Below are 25,274 nucleotides of genomic sequence, written 5' to 3'. Positions count from 1 at the left end.
CCAGTCAAAGGCAACATGCAAAATATACATGAAACAATCCAGACTTCTCAATAAATACTATGTAGTTGCATTTTATTCAAGCTGCAGTTTATAACTTTAATAAAAAAATATGTTTTCTCCACATTTGTTAAAGCTGTCATCATGTCAGATAATCTGTGAAAACAATCAATCTCCTCCCTGAACTACTATTACTGGCTAAAGTAATGCAACGTTCCGACCAAAACAACCAATCAGAACCAGGAGGAGGGCCTTAGTGCTGTCAATCAACCTCATTCACTCACTGCTAAATGTGCTAATGGTGAAGAAACAACTTATCATTACAGGAAAAATGTTTATCTGCCGTCACTGGTAGCTTTGCTAACTAGACTAAGCATTTACAACAGGCTATGCTAGCTGCAGCACAGAGCGAGGGGAAGGAAGGATGAGCAGCAACATGAGATTGTGATTGACAGCGCTAAAACTCTCCTGCCTCTGATTGGTTGTTTCTAGATAGCACTGGGAGAAGGAGGAGGAAATAGATTTTTCACAGATTATCTCTCATGCCGTACTGTCACAACATAATGACAGTTTTAACAAATGTGTGAAAAATTTGTTTTAATAAAAGTTACATACTGCAGCTTTAATTTTCTTAGTCAGGAGAGGAGGAGGACTAGAGTTGCTGCTGCTGACGGACTCATCTGTTGTTAAGTGGTAAAAGGTACAAGGAACAAGTTCAATATATGAATATCTCGGTAATTTCTTTACTTAATTCATTAAATGCAAGTGAAATGGAGGCAAACAGTCTGTAGCTAAGCTAACTATGCTAAATGGTTGATCATCTCACAGTCTACCCACATCTCTAGGAGTAAAACTGGTTTATAAATGGACACTTTTGCCTTTCTCTCTCTCTCTCTCTGTCTCTCTCAGGTTTTAAAAAAACAAAAAAATTTTATACGTTTTTTTCTTGAAAACCTGACTTTATTATTTTTCTTAGCAGCATAGTAACTGCTGCAGTCATTCTTCTCTTCTCCTGACTGCTGCTGACCACAGTCACCGTCAATCTCTCCAAGCAGGAACGAACCATTTCATGCAGATCCAGGGGGGTTCAGGGCAAATATGGATGTGTGTTTTATGGTCAACATTTGATTTTTACTGCTAAAAACAGTCTTCGAAAATACAATATGATTAATTTTGTAATTGACAGAGTCCCAATTTTTTTGTTTTTATGAACAAAAAATATACACACAGGGCCTATACAGTGGCCCTGTGTGTGTGTAAATATATATATACTGCTCAAAAAAATAAAGGGAACACTTTAAGTGTTAAACACCTGTTTAAGTGTTCCCTTTATTTTTTTGAGCAGTGTATACATATATATATATATATATGTAACCCATGTTAATTTAACAAATATGAATTATAGCCTGTAGTACACTCCATTGTCGATAGGTGGCAGTAAATGGTTTCAAGTAGTCTAAAACTACATTGATATGCTGCAGAATATGGACTAGAATAACCAGAAGAAGAAACTGGAAGAAACGTTTTGTGGTCGTTTTATTGACAAAACTCTGTGTTATTTTCAGTATTTTTCAAGAGCTAGTTTTCATCTATGGTTGATTTTTCGATTCTTGTGTAACCGGACCCGGAAGAACTTTGTTTTTGATATTACATTTATTTGTTTTTGATGCGAATCTCCGGTGAGTTCTGTGCTATAATTTTCTTCGTTAGCTATCGATTAGCCACCAGCTAATATTTTGCTGTTATGTATTAAAAGTTATATTGTGATTTCATTTTACAGTTCAATGTTGAAAGGAAAAGAAAAACAATCGGAGATACTTGTTATGATTAAGAATGTATGTTTTGTATGAAAATTAGCAATGCTTACGGCTAACTCTGAAAGGCCATTCTGCTAATATTGCGCCTTTTTTTTCTTCTTGGAATACTGATACTGATGAGGTATCTAGTGACAGTGAGTTATTTATTCCACTGTACGGAATTGAAGAATGCTAGAAAAAGATATGTCAATTCAGTGAATATTATGTTGTGATGTTTTGTTGAGCTAAAAGACAAAATTGGTTGTCGCAGCTGTAAATTATTTTATTTACATGGAGTGAAAGATAAACTTTCACTGAAATGACTTAGAATGGTGTATCACAAAATAGTAAAATACATTTCTGCTATATGCAGGTTGTTTTTTTTTTGTGTTGAGAGACATCGTGTGAAGAACGGCGAGCCAGGATCCAAAAGAGCAGATTGAGATTGTGTCCACTACGACGTCAAAGAAGAACCTTCTTCTGTTCCACTTGATCGGTGGGATTGCACATATTAACACTACCCGGGTAGCTACCATATAACATTCAGATCTGAAAACTGAATTGAACTAAAAAAGAAAAGAAAGGAAAAACTTTTGAACTCGACTGACTTGACTTAGGACTACCAAAAGGAAACATTGACTATTTTGTTCTGTTTCATTATTGTTAAATTGCATAATAAATGTGTTTTGTTCAACACATTGTTTCCCTTGCTCCTCCTGAGTTGAACCTAGTTCTGATGCGCTATTTAATTGTAAAGATTCATAGTCACCGATTCCTTTGTTACAGGTGCCTTACCAGATAAGTACAAAGTTTTACATATATATATAACAGCCATCATGTTCCCAGTCTTTTAGAATGAAGATCAGTTGGACCCTAATTGTTTTTGGACCATTTTAATTTTGCCATGTGTAATAAATAATAATAAAAAAATGTCAATAAAGAACTTACTCATTTTCTCTACCAAAAATAAGATTCTCTGTTCTACTCAGGCTACTGGCTTTGGACCGGGCCGCGGCCAGAGGCGCTGCTACCCCGGTCGTTATTGTAAAAAAAATATTGTTCTTGATAACTCACATGGTTAGATAAAGGTCAAATAAAAATAAAAATGAGGGCGTGCCGTGGTGGCGTAGCGGCTAGCGCGATCCGTATTTGGAGGCCTTCAGTCCTCGACGCGGCCGTCGTGGGTTCGACTCCCGGACCCGACGACATTTGCCGCATGTCTTCCCCCCTCTCCTTCTCCGTTTCCTGTCAGCCTACTTTCATATAAGAGACACTAGAGCCCACAAAAGACCCCTGAAGGGGTAAAAAAAAAATGAATAAAATGAATTAAACATTTTCAGTGGTTTGTTTGAACCCACCATTTATCGAGTACAACACGTGATAAATTGTCACATTTTATCGCTCAGATATGTGAGTGCAAAGTCTTCTAGTTTCCTTCTGAAATAGTTGTTCAGTATTTTCTTTAACCATCACTAAACACACTAAAGCAAACTGTACATTGTCATTTGTTCCATTGCATTTTGTTAATAAATGGTTTTCTTTACTTCAGGGTAACTTACTCTTTCCCTTCAGGAATTGAGGCCGTGTGAAATTCCTCCAGAGGAATATGATTGTGAACAGAATTGTTGTATGCAGTGATGTTATTCTTCTCCATATAAGGATAAGGGTTGTAGGACGGCGTCCCTCCCTTCAGCAGGACAAGGACAGCGACCAGAATAGCAGCTTTCATCTTTCTAAAATGACAAAAAGCAAAAAAATTACTGACAATTTTTTGGGACAAATGAGCCTAAGAACCTAACATAACTTATTTTCTCATTCATTCACATAAGTTATTTTTTGACAACATATTCTTTGTAGATTTATTAAATTTTGCATAAATCTAAGGATCTAATAGGTCAATATTTTTATGTAAAATAAACTATGCTAACTTGTTTTTGCTAAGATGTTTCATTGTGTAAATCCACTGAATTTAATATATTTCCTGTTTTGGGATTTCAACGAAGCTTTTCTGCCTGACAAATATGCAATTTGCATTAAATTAGGCCATAAATATGTTGCTAGTTTTAAAAAAAATCGTCAACTTTTTTTGTGTAACATTAAGGGCCTGATCTACAGAGACTAGACATGAGGTAAAATAAAACCCCCGTCTGCACAGAAAGTGGTCGTGTTGCACGTGATCTACAAAGATTGACTGCGCAAATAATTACAGAAGAAACATTTCTGAAGATCAATGGATTTAAATTACGAATTTGTGTCACTTCCTGACATGGAGAATGTTGGAGATCAGAGCAGCCATGAAAGACAAATGAAATAGAAAGTCATTAATAATAATAAGAAGAAGATGAAAACAATTAATTTAAATTAGCACACAACGTCTGGTGACCTGTCCCTTGTGAACGTTGACCACCAAACCCCCTCATGACCCTTCAAGTATTAAAGGTGCCAGATAATGAATAATTGGATGGTACAACATGGTACAACACCACAGCAAAAACATTCAAATCTAATCAGTCCCTAATTCAAAGCAAGTATTGATACATTACAATTATTGGCAGAATGTCCAGTTAGTAGCAGAGAGTCATCAGCCGTCGCAGAGCAGCAGCACAACTAAAGGAAGAAACCAGAAGACCAAGATGAGGAACTGCTGCACAGTTTTATTCTCTGTGCTGGCTTCTTATTTTTTGATTATATGTGATAAACTGGCCTGACCAGTTGTGATGGTGTAAGCAGCAGCTGTGTGCATGCAAGCAACTAAGATGTACATCTCTTTATATGGACGACAAAACATGACCCATTTCCTCCACAGTTCTCAGCAGCTACACTGTCTAGGGATTGAATATAAGCATTTCACTTCCTCCAACAGTGAACAGTTCATTCACTGTTGCCTTTCTTTTAGTACATCAAATGTGAAAAGTCCTTTTTGTGTGTTGGCTGTAGGATGAAAAATATCACCTTCCTACAATGGAAAATTACTTTATTTTGTTTATATATATGTTTTGTTTAGACTTTCTTGGCTTGTCAGAAACACAGAGACACACAACTTAGGAGACTTTGCAAACACACACGCCCTCACACTCACATGCACACATCCACACTATTTAAAGGTCAGCTCCAATGACCTCCCCTTATAGTGAAATAACTACAAAAATCTTTTTTTATATAAAAAAACACAAACAGAAAATGATCTCAAGTTTATTACCTACAACATACATTTTCAATGACTGATTTGTTGAACTTAAGACTGTCCAGTGAAATTTAATTCTTATTTTAAAGCTGTAACAAGAACGTGTTTGTTCTCATTGTCACTGAAACAAGGTAACAGTAAACTTGAGAAAGAGTCACATCACATTGAAACCCTTTAGAAACTTTGTCTCTGCCTGATTTTACATTTATTGACGTTGAGTTGTCCAACAGTGGGAGACAGGCAGTCATTAGGGACATTTTGAACATGAGCCCTTCTAGCCGTCTGTGGGTTTAATGGAAACCTCCTTCCTAGCTGACCGTGTTTCTCCTCAGGTTGTTACAGAAACAAGGGGAAACTGTCATGAAGTGTTTTGTGAGGCGGTCAGACAGGACTCTGTAAACCCAGGTAGAGATGAATGATGGTGTTTAATCATGAAAATAACGCACAAAACTTTCCAAAGTCCAGGCAGCACAGCTGAGCTGAAGACAAAAGGCTCAACACTGGTAGCACTGGCAAACAAATGGACAGCACCGACAGACCGGTTCAACACATTCAACAAGGACCCGACCAAGACACAGAAACACAGGTGGCTGTAAATATACAGAGGGTAATCACAGAACACACACCTGGGAACAATCAAAGGGTAGACAGGACAACATGGAGACTCAAGACACACAGAAACCTAAAATAAACACACAGAACTCAAATCAACCCAGAAAAAACCCAATCCTGACAGAAACATGTGAGGTTCAAACAGGCGAGTCTCTTTGCTGCCAGATGTTTTAGTTTACGGCAAAGTGACGAAAACATTAATTATTCTTCATCATCGTCGTCGTCTTCATCGTCATCATCATCATCATCATCAGGATCGATCTTCCCAGACAGATCATCTTCTATCCACTGCTCCAGCTCTTCGGCCGTCGGCATGTCATCCTGATCATCCATGTCCATCCACACGCTGTCAGCCTGCAACACAAATACATCACCGCTAGATTTATGTAGCTGACAGGTAAACAACACGATATAATCAATGGCTAAACTGGAAGTCGACAGTATTTGGCATTCTGTTAGGTCTATTCATCTGTTAAACCGGTGAAACAAGTTATGTGAATTAAAAGTCAGAGGCGTTGACATTAACTGCCTTCAGCTGTGTTCTGAATAAGATATTTGGAAACTGTTGGTTCTGACCAAACCAGAAAATTCCCTCACTAAAAGGTTGAGTATACAGACGGCTACCGGCTACTGGACCATCTCACCAGAGCTTGGACTCTGATTGCCTCCCCAGGCATCAGATCTGAATCAAACACAACTCCTTCATGGATATGGATCAACAAGAGTCTTGTAATGTAAGCGCAGCTAACAAATCAGCAGAAGTGTTGTGTGTAGGGAAGCTTTCGACATGTCGTTGAATCTAAACCACAAAAACAGTAAAGGCAGCTTTCAAGGCAACAGAGGATGTTTCTAATGAACGGGCCTCTCATCCTGCAACAGGTGATGTGGTTACTAGCAAATCCTTACGTCCTCAACATCAACGACTCCGATCTGAGGAGACGAAAGGTCGATCTTCCTGACAAATAGGCAATTTGCATTAAATTAGGCCATAAATACACTGCCTGGCCAAAAAAAAGGTCAGGGTTAACCCTAACCCTGACCACTGCGCAAAGCTGGTTGCTGGTTTCTCGATCAGTGACTGCATGTTGTTTTTTATGACCTTTTATTTTTGTGTTTTTATGCTGCCTTGCTGCTGAAATGTGCTATACGAATAAACTTGATTGATTTTTGGATTGATTGATTGATTGATTGATTAACGTGCATGTACTGTGACCTCCGGTTAAACTAATATACTTCCTGTTGGCAGATGTCATTAACTGGAGTCACACATTCATATTTATTCATAGATTATTGGTAAGTTCAAGAGATTTTTGTAAAATGGACAGACCTTAAATTATACTACAAGCTGCAATGATGCGGTAAAATCAGTGTTGCTAACGTCGGCGTTCAGTGGTCATAATGTTATGCCTGAACATTCCAATTGCCACAGTTAATGAACTGTATAATGTGCTTTTTTCAGAAACACATAGATCTTCCCATTTAATGAATAAAAACATGCTACTTGCAAGAATATTTGTTAATTTTCACCAGAAGGATTTATGTCAAACGTCAACATTTTAAAGCCGTTTATGATGAAGTTATCATTTTCACATATAAGCATAAGTAAACGAAGGTGATGCAGAACGTTATGTCCTATATCTTGTCCCATATCAAAGAAATTGAGAACAGATTGTCAAAAAGAATCACTAAAATTTCATAATAAGCTGATCATTTACAATTCATAAGGTAAAATGAATCAAACTGCATCTGATTCATTTCAGTGCAGACACATAAATATTACAAAGTGGATTCTATGTGAAAAGGAAAATGTGGAAATCATTGCAAATCTCTAGAGCTGCGGTCCCCAACCTTTGTATTACTGCAGACCGGTCAAGACTTGGGAGGAGGACTTTATTCAGCTGATTTTAACGCTGTACAAAAGCTGCTGGAAAAGACAAGTGTTTAGTTGTTGACTTACAATCCAGAAACCACGTGCTGCATTCTTGTTGGCTGTGCAGGAGGCTCTACTTCTGCTTTTCAAAGCTGTACAGCTGTATAATTGCGCATCAGTTTGCGGCCATTTTCAAATGCGAGTGTAAACATGATGGGGACGTAGCTAGCGGCAGCTTAGTTGCATTTAAAGTAACAAGAAGTCTTAAAACGGCTCGTTCTAAAAGCTCAAAATAGGCCGAACTGATTAAACTTAAATGACCCGAAGAAGCAGCACAGGAGCTTTTTAACAATAAAAACTCCCCCCAAAATTTAAGATAAAACAATATAAGACCATTTTGGGAAATTAAGCACCATTTTTAATTTGAGCTGTGGTGAAAACCTGCTGAGAGGCAGGAGAGGAATCTACCATGAAGAGGAAAACACGGTGGAAAGTCAGTTAAGCTAACTAGGCTATTATGGGTTTCACCTTCCTGTTGGAAGCAGTCTGTTAGTTTCTTTACCAACAACATAGTGTTTTTATGTATTTTTTTATAAACAACTACCAAAGTAGTTTGAAAGTGAACTGAGCCAAGTGCTAATTCTTCACCGTTCATGCTCGGCTCTGGAGAACTCGAACAACTCTAAGTTTGTTTGTTTTTACTACATGAACTATTAGAACTAAAACCAGAACCGGCTGCGAGCTGAAAAATAGAGCAGAAAATGTCCAAACAGCAAAGAAGCAGGCAAAGAAACCAGAGGCATATGGACCGCTCCGGCCTATTGTCGCTGACGTCACATAGAGTCGCCATCTTAGAGCGGCCCGCTCCACTCGGTGCTACGTTAGTGAAGTATCAGCGCATTTAATTCATCATAAATCGCTAAATACTAAACAGATTTTCACGCCTGTTTGCTGGAAACCTTAACTAAACAGCTATCATAGCTATTAAGTTTTTTAAACAATAAAAAAAAACACCGACTCCAAACAACTTTTAAAAAATTTTTGTCGCTCCGTTCCATACTTCCATCCTCACTTCCGACGTCTGTCATGGCACCTCGAATGATTAAGTGACACAGTTGCAAAGGGTCAATTTTTTGGGTCATGTGGAACTGATCTGAGCGTTTCCATAGAAATGAGCAGAATCGAGACATTGCCTCAGAACTACTGTGACCTCATTGTAGCTATGACCTCATCTGTGATGTGGTCAAACGATCAAAGAACTTCTGAGGTTATGAGGGCTTGTATTTCAAATCATCAGTTCATATTCAGTCAGCTCTTTGAACTTCAACACTGTGTGTAGCAAAGCTTTTCATTATGAACAGGATTTTAGTTGGCATGTTTTTTCCCCTGGGTTTTGGACTTGGATATTTGGTTAGCACCAAAATGCAGAAGGTTTTTGACAAAATCTTTCCTGGTAGCGATACAGACAAAAGTGTCTCTAAGGACGAGAGCACCGAGTCTGCATACGATGATTTCGATGCGTTCCTTTTTGAACCTTCCTCCTCTGCGGAGGTTCCTTGCGAGCCTTCCTCGCCACAGAAGCAAGCTTCTCCGGCTGGGGAAGCTTGCTTCTCCCAGAATGATGATTACGATGCGTTCCTTTTTGAACCTTCCCCGGTTGGGGAAGTTTGGATCTCTGAGCACGATGATTTTTGTGCTTTTCCTTTTGGTCCTTCACCGGCTGGTAAGGACCCCGAAGTTGAGTCCGAAGGCTCAACTTTTGCTCGGACGAAGACGGCACAAGAAGACTGGACCCATAAAGAGAGCGCTGTCCAGACCACTGAGATAGGGAACGATTTCTCCAATCTTCCTTCAGAGAAAGAAACTGTTGAGTCTGGAAACTCAAGTGCTGTTTTGTCAAACGCAGCAATATATTGGTGCCATGCGGCAGTTGATACCTGGATCCACGAAGCTATCCAGGAAACTGTCCGAGGGAAGGATTCCTCCAATCTTCCCTCGGAGAAAGAGACAGTTGAGGCTGAGAACTCAAGTGCTGGTTTGACAACCACAGCAGTAGAAGATTGGTGCCAGGCGGCAGTTGGTTCCTGGATCCAAGAAGCTGTCCAGGAAACTGTCCGAGGGAAGGATTCCTCCAATCTTCCCTCGGAGAAAGAGACAGTTGAGGCTGAGAACTCAAGTTTGGCTTTGACCAAGGCAGCACAAACTGATGGGACACAGGCCACCATTGATAGCTGGATCCAGGTACCGAGTGCTGCCCAGACCACTGACATAGAGAAGGATTTCTCCTATCTTCCCTCAGGGGAGACAGTCGAGTCTGGAAACTCAAGTTTAACTTTGACGAGTGAACAACTAGAAGAAGAGAGCACTTTCCAGACCATAATGGTACAACTTCTGTTACTGTTGTTTTTTGTTTTGAGTTTCTTGTGCTTTTTATTTTTATTACGGTTTTGCTTTTACTTTAGTGTTTTTTTCTGGGGTTTATTGTTTCTGTACACTGTTTATAAACTTGCTTCTTTTTTCAGTTTGGTTTCAGAAATACTTTAATGAGAATTACTACAATTGGTATTTTTTAAAATTGTTACCCCGCTATAAAAATCCCAGTTTTAGAACATCCTATGTGTTGATGAACTGGACTAAATTGTTCAAAATGGGTAAAACAGCAGTAAGTGTGAACCAAAAGATGAACTGCAGTGTAAAGATTGGAAGGTTATTGAAAGGCAGAACCCTGTGAAAATAAAAACTTCTGAACAAATGGATAGTAAATTATGGGTTAATATGAGGAAATCATTTATATAGAATTGGGAACTGGAACATTAGATGAGTATGTGAATTATTTCCCTCCATGCTGAGAAGGTAGTAAACATTAAAAAAAAGCTTCAGTAGGAATATTTTATAAAAAGGAGGTTTTAGAGGGAGAAGAGGAAATCTAAGATCAAATAATTCAGGGTGTTGTGGAAAAGAAGGACATTTGGCCAGAAACTGTCCTGAAAAACAAAACGCCTGAGTATAATTAGAATCAGCTCTGAGTGAACCAGAGTCTGATAATGAGACATCACATCCCAAATTAGATGAAGTGAATGAAATGGAAATTGATCAAACAAAGGAAGTTTTGCTAAATTTACACGATTTGCTATCAATGGTTAACATTAAGCCTGAAATAACTATTGGTTATTGGGAAAAAGATCTTTTTGTGTGACACTGGTGCATGAGGAGCTACTTGTAGAGAATCAACACTAAACTGTAATAAGACATGATTAAAAGCAACTACAGAAAGAAGAGAGTGTTGCAAATGAAAATAAGCAGGAGGAAGCAACAAGTATGTTTATTTAGACTAGAGAACAATGAAGCACCAGGGAGGAGCTGCAACTCCTGCTCACAGCAGCTTGCAGCAGCTCAGCAGGGGAGAACAGGCAGAAGCTGCAGCGGTGCTGCAACTCCGACCCCCACCAGGTCCAACTGACCACCATATGAAGCCCCCTGGCAAAACACTAGAGCATGATAACAAAGTTACAACTTTAGAAGTAAAGCAACAGAAGACTCCCACATTTTAAAATGAAAACTAAAACATATCTCATGATACAAGAGCCAAATGCTAATGAAGCAGCAGAAGAATTAGGAGTTTCTCTTGAAATCCTTATCAGCTCTTTTTCCTGCCCCTGCAAGAGGTGAGAGGAGGTTCATGAAGGGGGGAGTGGGTTTGTTTTGTGCTCCATCTGACAATAGAGAAAACTCAGGCTAGTGGAGTAACCTTAAACATAAACTGTGAAATCTAAAATCACAAAGGATCCAATGAACCTTTTTCCTAAGGAACATAGAAATAGGCTTTTTAAACCTTTGGGTTTTGCTTGGAAACAGGTTATAGGAAGTTGTAGAGAAGTTATTATCATCGCATAACGCAGGATTTTGATGTAGGTTTAGTTTCCTAAATTCAGGAAACAATTTCCTCCTTAGAGTGGGTTGTTTAAGTAAGCAATTGATTGATGAGTAATGAAATAATATGGGAAGTTTTAATTGATATCAATTAATTGATATATATTTAATTTATATTTAAATATAAATTTATAGATCATTACATTTATAAATGTATACTTAAATGAGAGGATTTGAGATTTTGGTTTAATTTCAGGATGGTCATTTTTAACTAAGCACGAAGAGATAACTGTGGCCATCTAGTGGTGTTTTACCTTGATACATTTGACCATATTTACAGGTAAAACAGTAACAAAACGCCCCTTTGCTAATAGATCATCTATAAGCAAAACAACTGCCAGCTAACCTAGCAGTTTGTTAGTGTGTAGCTCACACAATAGGTACCAATGAGGTCTCTACTGGAAATAGGTTTACTGATCAAATAACAAAAAGCAGCAGCAGAAATAAAAGTGTTAAATATAGAGGAACAAACTATTATGCACAAAAAGATACCTAGAGATATGCAATAGTGAAGCCCTGAAGTAGAAAAATGATGGTGGATAACTAAAAGGGCAGCTTTGAATACTGGTAGAATGTTTCAGGTAAAATAATAAACCTGTTTCATCGAAATCTCTATTTATAGTAGTAGAAATTGTGATACATTAGCATGTAATGCATCAGGGGGGATAATACATTATGGTTTGACCTTTTATACACTGCCTGGCCAAAATAAAAGTCACACTCTCTAATACCGTGGTCCGCAACCAACGGACCTCGGTCCGGATACGGACCCATATGCCATCCCATCCGGCCCCGGAATAAATTGTTAAAATATTTGTTAATTTTGACGGGAGAATTAATTTTAAACCGGAGCATTTATTTTTTTCCCTATCTGACACAAGTACTTTTACCAGCACTGCACTGAGCAAGGATTGGAAGCTACAAACCAATCGCGTGCGAGTCATACTAACCACGTGGTTCAACTAGCGAATCAAATCGCCAGCTTGAACTCAGAGCAAGTTGTATGAGCAAACCGAAGCAGAGGTTTGTAGCCAGGCACAGACATCCACGCAGTGTGATATAAGGAAGAGGAGGTGGAAGGCGAGCGAAAAGCGATTGAAGCGAGAAACGCAGTGATACAGGAAGACAGGGCGTGAATTACAGTCAGAAGAGGTGCAAACACTATGGCGCTTTCTAAAAAGAGAAAAGTAGATGCCGAAAATCGAGCGTTCAACACGGAATGGACTGATGCATACATGTTCATTCTTCCACCCGCGAGCACGAAACCAGTGTGCCTCACATGCTCCGAAACCGTGGCACTTATTAAAAGTGCCAATGTCAAGCGTCACTATGAGACTAAGCACAAAGCATTTGACCAATCATACCCCCCTACGTCCGAACTCCGGACGCAGAAAATTCGAAGTGTCACTGCCCAATATGATCAGTCCACCAGGGTATTAAGCCGTGCTTTCAGCGCACAACAGCAAAAAGCCCTTTACAGATGCAAGTATTGTCAAAGAGTGCATGACTGAAATAGCAGAGGCGTTACTTGATGGTAAAGAAAAAGATGAGCTCTGTGACAAAATAGAGAAAATACTCAATACAATGTCCAGTTAGTAGCAGAGAGTCATCAGCCGTCGCAGAGCAGCAGCACAACTAAAGGAAGAAACCAGAAGACCAAGATGAGGAACTGCTGCACAGTTTTATTCCCTAAACTGGCTTCTTATTTTTTGATTATATGTGATCAAACCAGTCTGACCAGTTAGATTTTCTGGGCTTGTCAGAAACACAGACACACACACAAGATAGGAGACTTTGCACACACACACACACACACACCTGCGCACATCCACACTATTTAAAGGTCAGCTCCAATGACCTCCCCTTATAGTGAAATAACTACAAAAATCTTTTTTTATATAAAAAAACACAAACAGAAAATGATCTCAAGTTTATTACCTACAACATACATTTTCAATGACTGATTTGTTGAACTTAAGACTGTCCAGTGAAATTTAATTCTTATTTTAAAGCTGTAACAAGAACGAGTTTGTTGTCATTGTCACTGAAACAAGGTAACAGTAAACTTGAGAAAGAGTCACATCACATTGAAACCCTTTAGAAACTTTGTCTCTGCCTGATTTTACATTTATTGACGTTGAGTTGTCCAACAGTGGGAGACAGGCAGTCATTAGGGACATTTTGAACATGAGCCCTTCTAGCCGTCTGTGGGTTTAATGGAAACCTCCTTCCTAGCTGACCGTGTTTCTCCTCAGGTTGTTACAGAAACAAGGGGAAACATGTGAGGGTCAAAAAGGCGAGTCTCTTTCTGCCAGAAGTTTCAGTTTAATGGAGAAACTGCAGAGTTTCTCCATTAATGGTAAAGTGATGAAAACATTAATTATTCATCATCATCTTCATCGTCGTCGTTGTCATCATCATCGTTCATGTCGTTTTCAACCAAGGAGAAAAAAAAGGGACAAAGATGCTGAATAACAAAGAAATAAATGTGAATGACCACAGAACTCAGAATGAATGATGGATTATGAGCTTTATTAGATCTTTATTGGAGCAAAGCAAAGAACAAAGCATCGTGCTGCACAGCTTTGGAAACATCTTTAGCAAAACGATCAGTTAGACACAAAAAAACACTTAGAAAATGTTTAGTTTTTTCTCTGTGAAGCTTTTCACTGTCATGATTGTAAGATGTACTTAATATATATTTATCAGAGATGCAAAAGTACATAAAATATTGCCCATCTGTCATTTAGAGAGCGCTGGATGTAGATAAGTCTAGTGGCATTTCTATTGTCCCATGTAAATATCTTTAATTTCATTTAGACTTTAATTAGGTCAGGAAAAAACAAGTTCTGAATTCAAAATTAGGACTCAAAAACACAAAGGGAAGGTTTATTGCTTTTAGTACTCAGCACAAAATCACTCTTTGTTGTTCATTAACAAAGTTTCTCAACGCTGATTTAAAGTAAAAACTGTAAATCGTACATCGTCTTTCGCTGATCACACTTTGTCTCTGATGAGTCTACAGAATAAGTTCAACTAAAACCAGCAACAAGTTGAACCAAAGCTTGATATGGAGATGCACAGCAAAGCAAAACAACATTTTTCCTAACCTTGGAAAAGGTTTTCAGATCTCAAACCAGAGATTAGTTTATGGCCTGCAGGTTTCAGCTTTATCATCTGGCTTGTTGTTTTGACTGTCTTGAAAGTGAACAGGAAGGCATTGGTTGTCGACTTTGTCACAAGCGACAGTCACATATCTATATTGGCTAGAAAGATTAGTAACTCTGCAACCTTTTCTGTTGACATTGAGATCATGCAGCCAAACTGGGCTGGTACTGGTGCACAAGTTCATCCTTAGACGTTTCCCAAAGCCATTGCAGATTTCCACATAAAGATTTTCAGCTCCGTTATCAACGAAGGACTGCTGAGGTCTGTCACAGAGTTTGTACTTTTCCAGGTACCTAAAGAAACCAAATGTGTCAAAACCTGTCAAAATATTACTTTGGAAAAAAGTTCAGGAAGTTAAAAAAGTAAATGTTTTTTTATACAGACCTAGAAATATTCTGACTCTTGAGCCTGAACTGGTTTTACATTTTTATTTGATATACAATAAAATAAGAAGAAGAACATTCAGGGCATGAACTTCCGTTTCTTCGACCTCGTCGTTTGCTGAGCAGCAGAACTTTCTCTCTTCATAGTCCATCAGTAATCAGCCTGAAGGCTGAATCCCAGCATCCCAAACTGATGTGTAGCTTAGCTCAGAAAGTTGAGCTAACTGAGCAAAACCAATGTGATTTTTGGATTCAGCGCAACAGAATTACTCTAAAAACAGCTGAAAAACCACTGATAATTATTGGGCTGTTGACCGGTGTTAGCGATATATATATATAGTTTTATCTTATCTTTTTTTAGTTGTTTTTTTTTTTTTTAGCTTTTTGTTAAATTAAATAACTTTGTCAGTGAAATTAGGAAACCAATCAGAACAAGAAAACTCTCTATTATCCTCATACATGACAAACAGCCTGCAATAGTTATGGCAAGTCGATGTATATTCTATGTGGTCTTTGTTTTTTGTTCTTTTGTTTTACTTAATTTTTGAAAATATTTTTTAACTTATTTACTTATACTGCCAGTTTTATACTTTTTGTATGTTTGCATTGGGTATTTTATTAATCACAATGTAATTATGCTGTTAGCTTTATTGACTTTAGCTTTATTTAGGACCATTGACTGTTGTCCTAAAGTGTTAATGGTTTTCCCAGATGTGATGTCACTGAATGCAGACTGAAGATGTGGCAAAGGGTGACAGACCCTCAGAACGGTTGACCAATCAGGAAACCTTTAACAGTGTAGTATTTACCAGTGGTGTAACCAAGGATCTACTTTAATTAAACTTTTCCAGTGTTTTGTTTGGACCCTCATTTATTCAGTACAGCAGATGGTATTAGAGAGCAAATTGCTAAATGTTATTGCTATGTGAGCAGAATGTTTTTCCTTTCTTGTTACTAGAGCAGCCCAGTATTTTAGTTAGTTATCACTAAATACATTAAAGCCAACTGTGGGTCTAATAACTGAATCCTGTCTTATTGGGATGATAAATAGTTTTATTTATTTTTAGGGTAACTTACTTTTTCCATTCAGAATGTGAGGAAGTGTTAAACACCGTCTTCAGAACGTGTTTGGAAGCAAACTTGTTGTAGGCGTTGTTGTTACGATTCTTCATACAAGGTTTAGGATTGTAGGCTATGGTCTCTCCAATGTTCCTGTTTCTAAAATGACAGCAAAAGAAATTCTTGAAAAACATTTTGTCAGAAAATTGACAGAAAAATCTGAAATGAGTTATACACTTCTTCGTGAACAAAAGACTGTTTTAGATGTTTCTGTTAGAGAACAGCAGTGAACAAACAGCATCATGAAGATCATAACTAACATGTAAGCTGGGAAATTACAAAATGATATGCAAATCAAAAATTAATCTTTTTTTTTAATATGTCCTTTTCATGTCCTGCTAATATTAATAATCCATCCATCCATCCATCCATTTTCTGTTCACCCTTGTCCCTAATGGGGTCGGGAGGGTTGCTGGTGCCCATCTCCAGCTACGTTCCGGGCGAGAGGCGGGGTTCACCCTGGACAGGTCGCCAGTCTGTCGCAGATATTAATAATCAACAAACACAATAAATTATTACTTTTACTTCTAAGAGGAGAGAAATGTAGGTGTACATGTGTGTGTGTATACATATATATATTGCATCTATTAGCAATATGATTGACAGCATCAACTACAAAAATATTTTTGTATCTTATGGAACTGTATTTATTAGCTCTATGTTAAAGAAGGAAACTTTGCCACTGAAAATAGGAAACCAGTAAAATCTAACATGACAAACGAAACAAGAAACCCAACTCACTGCTGCCATGCATGAACAAGTCGATGCAAGTTGCTTCTTGTTTCGGTTCCACTTTGTTAGTTTGATACTCTTTTGTATGTTTGCACTGGGTGTTGGGTATGTAAAGAACCACAGGCGAATTAGCCTGTTAGCTTGGACAACTGACTGTTGTCATAAAGTGCTAAAGTTTTTCTCAGATGTGATGTCACTGAATGAAGGAGTGCAGAGTGAAGATGTGCTAAACCATTTACTCGGCTTAGGAACACAGACTCTTACAACTGTTGACCAATAAGGAAACAAATTAGCCAAACTTACACACCAGCAGTGTAATCAAGTTTTTGTTTTTTTTTATCTGCACTTGTATTTTAATCTTTAATCATATTATTAAAGGGTCTTATTAATCTGTCTTATGGAACAGCCAAAATGCCATTATCTTAGAAAACAGCCATCATGTTCCCAGTCTTTTAGAATGAAGATCAGTTGGACCCTAATTGTTTTTGGACCATTTTAATTTTGCCATGTGTAATAAATAATAATAAAAAAATGTCAATAAAGAACTTACTCATTTTCTCTACCAAAAATTAGATTCTCTGTTCTACTCAGGCTACTGGCTTTGGACCGGGCCGCGGCCAGAGGCGCTGCTACCCCGGTCGTTATTGTAAAATAAAAATAATATTGTTCTTGATAATTAACATGGTTAAATAAAGGTCAAATAAAAGAAAAACTTACTCTTCCCCTTCAGGAATTGAGGCCGTGTCAAATTCCTCCAGAGGAATATGATTGTGAACAGAGTTGTTGTTCTCCTCCGTACCAGGATAGAGAAGAACAACAAGGACAGCGACCAGCAGGACAAGGACAGCGATCACAAGAGCAGCTTTCATCTTTCTAAAATGACAAAAAGCAAAAAATCACTGACAACTTCTTTGAGCCTAAGAACCTAACATAACTTATTTTCTCATTCATTCACAGATTTATTAAATTTTGCATAAATCTAAGGATCTAACAGGTCAATATTTTTATGTAAAATAAACTGTGCTAACTTGTTTTTGCTAAGATGTTTCATTGTGTAAATCCACTGAATTTAATATATTTCCTGTTTTGGGATTTCAACGAAGCTTTTCCTCCTGACAAATATGCAATTTGAAGATGAACACAATTAATTTAAATTAGCATAAAACGTCTGGTGACCTGTCCCTTGTGAACGTTGACCAAACCCCCTCATGACCCTTCAAGTATTAAAGGTGCTAGATAATCAATAATTGGATGGTACAACATGGTACAACACCACAGCAAAAACATTCAACCCCCACTATATTAAATCTAATCAGTCCCTAATTCAAGCAAGTATTGATACATTACAATTATTGGCAGAATGTCCAGTTAGTAGCAGAGAGTCATCAGCCGTCGCAGAGCAGCAGCACAACTAAAGGAAGAAACCAGAAGACCAAGATGAGGAACTGCTGCACAGTTTTATTCTCTGTGCTGGCTTCTTATTTTTTGACAATATGTTACCAAACCAGTCTGACCAGTTGTGAAGGTGTAAGCAGCAGCTGTGTGCATGCAAGCAACTAAGATGTACAACTCCTTATATGGACGACAAAATATGAGCTATTTCCTCCACAGTTCTCAGCAGCTACACTGTCTAAGGATTGAATATAAACAATTTACTTCCTCCAACAGTTGAACTGCTTTGACGTTAAACTAAAAAAAAATAAGAAAAAATCTATAATGCTAACAAGTGAGTGAAAATAAACAGTGTTATCTTGGCCACTACCAGACATAGAGAGCTTTCATAATGATGAAAACTTATCAAATTTAAGGTAGCGAATGATGACTAAATGATGGATGCTGCTGATTTTTTAAAATAATCATCTTTCATTGACTTTAAGAGATTATAATTTTCTTAAAATGGAAAATTTTAAATATAGCCGAGCTTTTATAAAAAGTAAAACTGCATCATGCTGGAGTTTTTTTACTGAAAAGTCGATTTTGTTTTAACTAAATCAGCATTTAATTAATTGACTAAATTTGGATAGACATAGCAGGCATTTTGAAAGAAAGAGACTCAAATCCTGTTCATGTAACAGAGAATAAATTTATCCAATGAAGCCTAAAACTCTTTGAAAACAAGATGCCTTTCTTTTAGTACATCAAGTGTGAAAAATCCTTTTTGTGTTTTGGATATAGGATCAAAAACATTATCTTCCTACAATGGAAAACTTCTTTATTCTCTTGATTTTTTTATTTTTTTAAGATTTTCTTGGCTTATCAGAAACACACACACACACACACACCTGCGCACATCCACACTATTTAAAGGTCAGCTCCAATGACCTCCCCTTATAGTGAAATAACTACAAAAATCTTTTTTTATATAAAAAAACACAAACAGAAAATGATCTCAAGTTTATTACCTACAACATACATTTTCAATGACTGATTTGTTGAACTTAAGACTGTCCAGTGAAATTTAATTCTTATTTTAAAGCTGTAACAAGAACGAGTTTGTTGTCATTGTCACTGAAACAAGGTAACAATAAACTTGAGAAAGAGTCACATCACATTGAAACCCTTTAGAAACTTTGTCTCTGCCTGATTTTACATTTATTGACGTTGAGTTGTCCAACAGTGGGAGACAGGCAGTCATTAGGGACATTTTGAACATGAGCCCTTCTAGCCGTCTGTGGGTTTAATGGAAACCTCCTTCCTAGCTGACCGTGTTTCTCCTCAGGTTGTTACAGAAACAAGGGGAAACATGTGAGGGTCAAAAAGGCGAGTCTCTTTCTGCCAGAAGTTTCAGTTTAATGGAGAAACTGCAGAGTTTCTCCATTAACGGTAAAGTGATGAAAACATTAATTATTCATCATCATCTTCATCGTCGTCATTGTCATCATCATCATCGTCGTCATCATCATCATCGTCATCGTCATCATCGTCGTCGTCATCATCGTCGTCGTCATCTTCGTCTTCTTCATCATCATCATCATCGTCATCATCATCATCGTCTTCTTCATCATCATCATCATCATCAGGATCGATCTTCCCAGACAGAACATCCTCTATCCACTGCTCCAGCTCTTCGGCCGTCGGCATGTCATCCTGATCATCCATGTCCATCCACACGCTGTCAGCCTGCAACACAAATACATCACCGCTAGATTTATGTAGCTGACAGGTAAACAACACGATATAATCAATGGCTAAACTGGAAGTCGACAGTATTTGGCATTCTGTTAGGTCTATCCATCTGTTAAATTGGTGAAACAAAACAAGTTATGTGAATTAAAAGTCAGAGGCGTTGACATTAACTGCCTTCAGCTGTGTTCTGAATAAGATATTTGGAAACTGTTGGTTCTGACCAAACCAGAAAATTCCCTCACTAAAAGGTTGAGTATACAGACGGCTACCGGCTACTGGACCATCTCACCAGAGCTTGGACTCTGATTGCCTCCCCAGGCATCAGATCTGAATCAAACACAACTCCTTCATGGATATGGATCAACAAGACAGTCTTGTAATGTAAGCGCAGCTAACAAATCAGCAGAAGTGTTGTGTGTAGGGAAGCTTTCGACATGTCATTGAATCTAAACCACAAAAACAGTAAAGGCAGCTTTCAAGGCAACACAGGATGTTTCTAATGAACGGGCCTCTCATCCTGCAACAGGTGATGTGGTTACTAGCAAATCCTTACGTCCTCAACATCAACGACTCCGATCTGAGGAGATGAAAGGTCGATGCCAAAGGTTCTCTCCCAGTATGGAACCAGCTGAAAGTGTGAGACAGAAAGAAGGAAGAGGACATTAATTCTTATGTGACCTAATCCAAACAATAAGTAATGCAGGTTGAATTATAACAACAAAAATAAATCTAGGAAAGTTTGTTTTTTTTTTCCCACCAGGGGGAAATTGTCGGGGTCGATCCAAATGATGCTGAGGTTGGGGTCGTCTGTGTTGTCACGCGCTACTTCCTTCAGGATCTCCAGAAACTCAAAACCATCTGGAGAAAATTAAGTTGACTCGTATTCATTTAATTAATAACTGTTACACTGTGGCTGTAGATGTGAAAAAAAAATCCTTAAAGCAACTAAGTAGAAGGTGCTAAGAAGCAACTTGCCTGGATCGTCCTCTTCAGCGAAGGCGACTATATGCTCTCCATTGATATCGTCTTCCTGCGTTCACAAAAACAGACTCTAGAGGTTTTCCACATTCACAGGTAGAATATGCTACTTATGTACATATATATAGATGATTAAATGGAACAAATGTATGCAGATGTTTCATCTCTCTTACCCAGATCTCATACATGCTGTGTGGTTGGAGCTTCCTCAAAGTCGGTCTAAAACAGGAAAACATTTTTAAAAAAAACAACAACATAATAACCACACATGTTCCTGTAACTACTCTGTTTATGGTTTGATATCTAATTCTTGCACGATGTTGCGTTTCATTAGTATTAAATGATTTTTGAATAAAATCATTCAGAAGCCCACCTGTCATGCTGTTCGATGTATTCAATCAGCTCAGACTCGATGTAAGGCTTTCCTGGAATGGTGACGGGTTCTCCCATGAAGGGTTCGTAGAAATCCACTTCATTCACCTTCAGTTTGAGCTTTTTGGCAATCTGGAACGCAAGATCAAATGTACTCCGAATTAGCGCAAACGTCTGAACGCGGCAGAAGTTACAAACAGTAAAGTCGTCGCTAAGAAGACGGGTGGGAACAACTGCTATGGCTGAAGGTGGTGTGATCAAGACCATTATTAGCATTTTTAATTAAATAATCTTTCTGTGAAATTGCCTCATCCGTGCCCGTTTCTCCTCCTGGATCAAAGCTTTTAGCAATCTGGGGCGTTGCAAACAGCAATGGATCGAACTCAATAAGTTTCCATCCATGTTGTCGGCCGACAGAGTTCACCAGCGTTATTTTGGCAGCTGCTTACATGTCACTCCCAGCTGTCGCCGACATGTGAAACGTAATCAATTACGAATTTAATGACGGCACTTGACTTAAAGTAATGTTTTGATTGTTGATTCAATTGTTGCACGACTTTGTGTCTTTGTGTTTGCGACGACGTGAAGCACTTCGAAATGCCTCGCTGCTGAAATGTGCTAAATAAAAGTTGGTTGATTTGACTGATTGATGTGATGCCATCAGTTCTGTCGTTGCTAAGACAGAACCTTTCAGGGCAACATCTGGTGACTTTTATCAGGCCTCGATCTCTGCTGCACTGCCAACATTTCAACAGTTTGTCAGCTGCTCTATCAGAGAAAACGAAGCATCGGATTAGTTTTACACAGACGCCAGGGAATCATATATCTCCAAACCAAAACCTCCTCTGGGTAAAAAAGGTCACAACCTTGTTTTTCTCTGCTCTGAATACAGACCCATTGTTCAGAGACAAGCTGTAGCAGAAAGGACTGTGAGAAAGTGGTCACAGAAAGCAGAAGAAGCAGGTTATTTAGAGCCTACAGACAGGATCGCTCGTTGCCAGCCGCGTGGAAATGACATCAGTTATTGCAGATGATGGTGGCTGTGGGTAGGAAAGATCTCCTGTAGCGGTTTGTATTGCAACAAATTTGAAAAGGCCTCTGACTGAAGACACTGTGACACTATGACAGCCTGGTGAAGAGGATGAGGAAAGGCTGTCCAGAATTTTCTTGATTTTATGCCAAATCCTTCTTTGCACCATCATCGCCAAAGGATTCCACAGTCGTCCCCCAGAACAGAACCAGCAACCAAATGTTGTTAGGTCTGGTTGTAATTCTCAGGAAGGTCCTCTAAAATAGATCCATAATGGCTTATTTAAACGTGAGCAAAATAGGACAGCATAGAAAAAGTCACTTGACAAACAAATGGCTGTAGACGGACACATTTCACTCTGTACAAAACAATAAATGTGGACAAACCTTGGGGTCAAATGTTGCAAAGAATTTGACGAAGGGGTGGAACTCTTCAGCTGCGTCGTCGTACTCTATAAAGTCTGTGAGAGCGAAATGAAAGTTATCACACTTCCAGGCTTGGCACAGAAATGTGAAGCTTGAATTTAATTAATGACTCAACCTACGGGGGGATCTCTCGCTCTTGAAGTAGCCGACCAGTCTGATGACATCATCCATGTTGTAGAAACCCTTCAGCTCTCGGTCGTTGTCGATGATCTCCACAGGGTCTTCAATCACCTGCAGCAGACAGGTAAGCGCAAGAGTCTCGAACACTTTCCGTTCATTATTCACATCCATTTTTATCGCAGCTGATGACAAAACAGGGGAACTCGGCTACATGCAACTTTTGGGAGTATTATTGCCTGCACTTCCGGGTTTGTCTCCGCTAACGTTACTTACATCGTACAGGAACTCAACAATGGTATCTGCAGCCAGCTCTCCGTCGTACTCAATTATTTCATTGTCTGCAAAGATGTAGATGCTGTCGACTTCATCCAGACCTGGTGAGAAAAAAAGATTTCACCTGTGAGAAAATCGTATTTTTAATATTTACTTACAAGATTGGAATAGCTTCCGTTCACACAACCGGAGTAGGCTGTCTTTCTTCAGTTCTCAGTCAAACCCATCCCTCGTGTGTCTGCTTAAGGATGCTTTTCAACTCTTTTAATTTTGGGATAGATTTTTTTTTTCTAATGTGGGCTCGAGTCTTCCTTTATTTTGGATTTTTGACTTTTGTCAAGACACTAAACCAAACGCTCAATCTTTTCCTCCTCTGAATAACCATTAGCGCCTGCAAATTTCAGTCTGAAACAGCACTGCTTTCTTTCATTTTTAACCAATGACCCTAAAACTACCTTTGGAATGAAAAATGCAAACCAATCTTGAATCTAAGAAGTGGGCCTAAAAGCTGGGTTTGTGTCAGGAACTCAACCAATTTAAATGAGCTCCGCTGCAAAGTCAGGTCAAATATCCAGAACGAATTATGCTTTGATGTTTTATTTTTTTTGAGGACCATATAAAGTGTTTGGTTTCTCTGAAGCTTGCTATGTATGTTTATAGATTTCTTCACTCAGTTTTGGTTTGTATATTTTTAAGCTAGGGGACAACATTTTCAACACCTGACAGAGTGTCATATCCTTGGTAAACACTTGAGGTCACTGTTGGTCCATAAACCATCTGGTCTTCTTTACCTTCCTTTCCTTCCGTACCTCCTTCTGGTAAACTCATGAGAAAAAAATAAAATAAAATAATAACATCTAATCTGGAATTGAATGAAATTGTTTTGACTGTCCTTTTATGAAGTAAAAATCTAGACAACATCACCTGGTCTCCAGGTGTAATCATACCCTTGATTACTACCGCAAATATCCTTCTGCTGCATGGTGATGTTTTAAGAAACAACACAAATGAATCCATACTTGTTGAAGCAAAAATAAAACAAGGTTATGCTAAAAAACAAAAAAAAAACCCTAACACATCTGATGTGTTTTCAGCCCTCTTCTACAATAATGTGCAGAACTCCTTTCTACAAATATGTACCAATTTTGTTTCTATAAAATCTTCATTTGTTTATTATTTGAGCACATAAGCAAAACAATAAATGTCTCGTGAATTTATGCGTTTAAAAACAAACAAAAAAAAAGTGGCCAACAAGTGCTTTCAACTTGAAGTTTTGGCCCTAAAAGTTTGAACACCACTGGTTTAGACTTCAGCATATTTTTTTATTCCGAATGACTTAAACATAACTATGAGAAATTTAGATTTTATTTATATATATATAAAAACTGTCTTTGAACCATTTATCATCTTCCCTTCACTTCATACTGTAGGTATGCTCAGCTTGCTTTGGCCAGTTATATATATTTTTTAACAAAAGCACTGAAGGTTGTAGCTGTACCAAAACAAAACTTAAAAAGTTACGTCTCTGTAAGTGCTTTTCAATGACATTTACACTCATTTTGTGTTTAACCATGATCATTTCCCCAGCAGTGCTTCCACAAAACATACCCAGCTTCTTGGCAACAGCAGAGGCCTTCTTTTCATCCACCAGACCAAACCCGATGTCCTCGTCTTCGAACTCATCCAGAACTTGGGCGGCGAGCTAGACAAAGAGACAGTGGCACAAAAACAGCAGGTGGGAGAGATTGGGCGAAATTCGGGTAAAGTGACCTTTCGACATCGAGTTAAGAAGCTTGAAGTTTTTCCTTCCAATTGGCAACATTCGAAGGAGCGGTTTGAAGCTCCGCCTTAAAATCTGAGCGAAACCCAAAAACCCAACACCTGGCAGGAAGTCACAGGAGACAACAGAACCGCCACAGGAACAAGACAGGCAGAACACGGGCCGACTACGATGACAGCAAGAGACACAGCAGCAGGTGTGTTGGAAAGAAGAAGAGGGCGCAGCCCGCCAAAAGCCATGGTGCCCACATGCGCACACTCACACACACACACAGATATGTACACCAGAGCACACCCGATCATTCATATAGCGTGTTACATCGTTGTTTTACGTGGTATTTAAGACTTATGAATCTAAAATCATCTCGATAACGTGAGGA

General features: G+C 38.5%; 2 protein-coding genes and 3 long non-coding RNA genes across 9 annotated transcripts in view; 2 read left to right on the top strand and 3 right to left on the bottom strand.

Annotated features, from left to right (window-relative positions):
* The first annotated feature begins 1,358 nt into the window (after window positions 1-1,358).
* Window positions 1,359-2,361, top strand: LOC114157261 (uncharacterized). The gene is made up of 2 exons (XR_003598108.1): window positions 1,359-1,676; window positions 2,167-2,361. It is a non-coding gene; the product is annotated as an uncharacterized LOC114157261 (long non-coding RNA).
* Window positions 2,362-4,889: 2,528 nt separating this feature from the next.
* On the top strand, window positions 4,890-13,757 carry LOC114157248 (uncharacterized). Its single transcript, XR_003598095.1, has 2 exons — window positions 4,890-5,309; window positions 13,645-13,757. It is a non-coding gene; the product is annotated as an uncharacterized LOC114157248 (long non-coding RNA).
* On the bottom strand, window positions 5,690-6,540 carry LOC114157245 (uncharacterized). The gene is made up of 2 exons (XR_003598091.1): window positions 6,496-6,540; window positions 5,690-5,943 (listed from the first exon to the last, which is right to left on the bottom strand). It is a non-coding gene; the product is annotated as an uncharacterized LOC114157245 (long non-coding RNA).
* Window positions 13,305-25,274, bottom strand: part of casq1b (calsequestrin 1b) — a 27,644-nt gene continuing 15,674 nt past the window's right edge. For 2 of the 5 annotated variants that reach the window (XM_028037955.1, XM_028037958.1), the window contains 11 exons: window positions 24,724-24,817; window positions 23,116-23,216; window positions 22,842-22,953; window positions 22,684-22,757; window positions 21,269-21,399; window positions 21,069-21,114; window positions 20,893-20,947; window positions 20,675-20,775; window positions 20,471-20,545; window positions 19,653-19,911; window positions 13,305-13,813 (listed from right to left, as the gene is read on the bottom strand). In XM_028037955.1, the coding sequence (XP_027893756.1) occupies window positions 13,770-13,813; window positions 19,653-19,911; window positions 20,471-20,545; window positions 20,675-20,775; window positions 20,893-20,947; window positions 21,069-21,114; window positions 21,269-21,399; window positions 22,684-22,757; window positions 22,842-22,953; window positions 23,116-23,216; window positions 24,724-24,817 (1,092 nt within the window). In that variant the 3' untranslated portion in view covers window positions 13,305-13,769. Of the gene's footprint in view, window positions 13,814-19,170; window positions 19,912-20,470; window positions 20,546-20,674; window positions 20,776-20,892; window positions 20,948-21,068; window positions 21,115-21,268; window positions 21,400-22,683; window positions 22,758-22,841; window positions 22,954-23,115; window positions 23,217-24,723; window positions 24,818-25,274 lie in introns of those variants that run through there. The other 3 variants (XM_028037956.1, XM_028037959.1, XM_028037957.1) reach the window with 3 other exon arrangements.
* Window positions 13,899-18,318, bottom strand: LOC114157195 (uncharacterized). Its single transcript, XM_028038056.1, has 4 exons — window positions 18,139-18,318; window positions 17,509-17,664; window positions 16,018-16,158; window positions 13,899-14,850 (listed from the first exon to the last, which is right to left on the bottom strand). Exons 2-4 carry the CDS (start codon window positions 17,658-17,660, stop codon window positions 14,538-14,540), a joined length of 606 nt encoding a protein of 201 aa, XP_027893857.1. The 5' UTR covers window positions 17,661-17,664; window positions 18,139-18,318; the 3' UTR covers window positions 13,899-14,537.

Source organism: Xiphophorus couchianus, chromosome 14 (genome assembly GCF_001444195.1).
Source record: "Xiphophorus couchianus chromosome 14, X_couchianus-1.0, whole genome shotgun sequence".
In the NCBI taxonomy this organism is placed as follows: Eukaryota; Metazoa; Chordata; class Actinopteri; order Cyprinodontiformes; family Poeciliidae; genus Xiphophorus; species Xiphophorus couchianus.
Note: the sequence above shows the minus strand (reverse complement) of the source record. Positions and strands in the feature narration are given on the sequence as shown.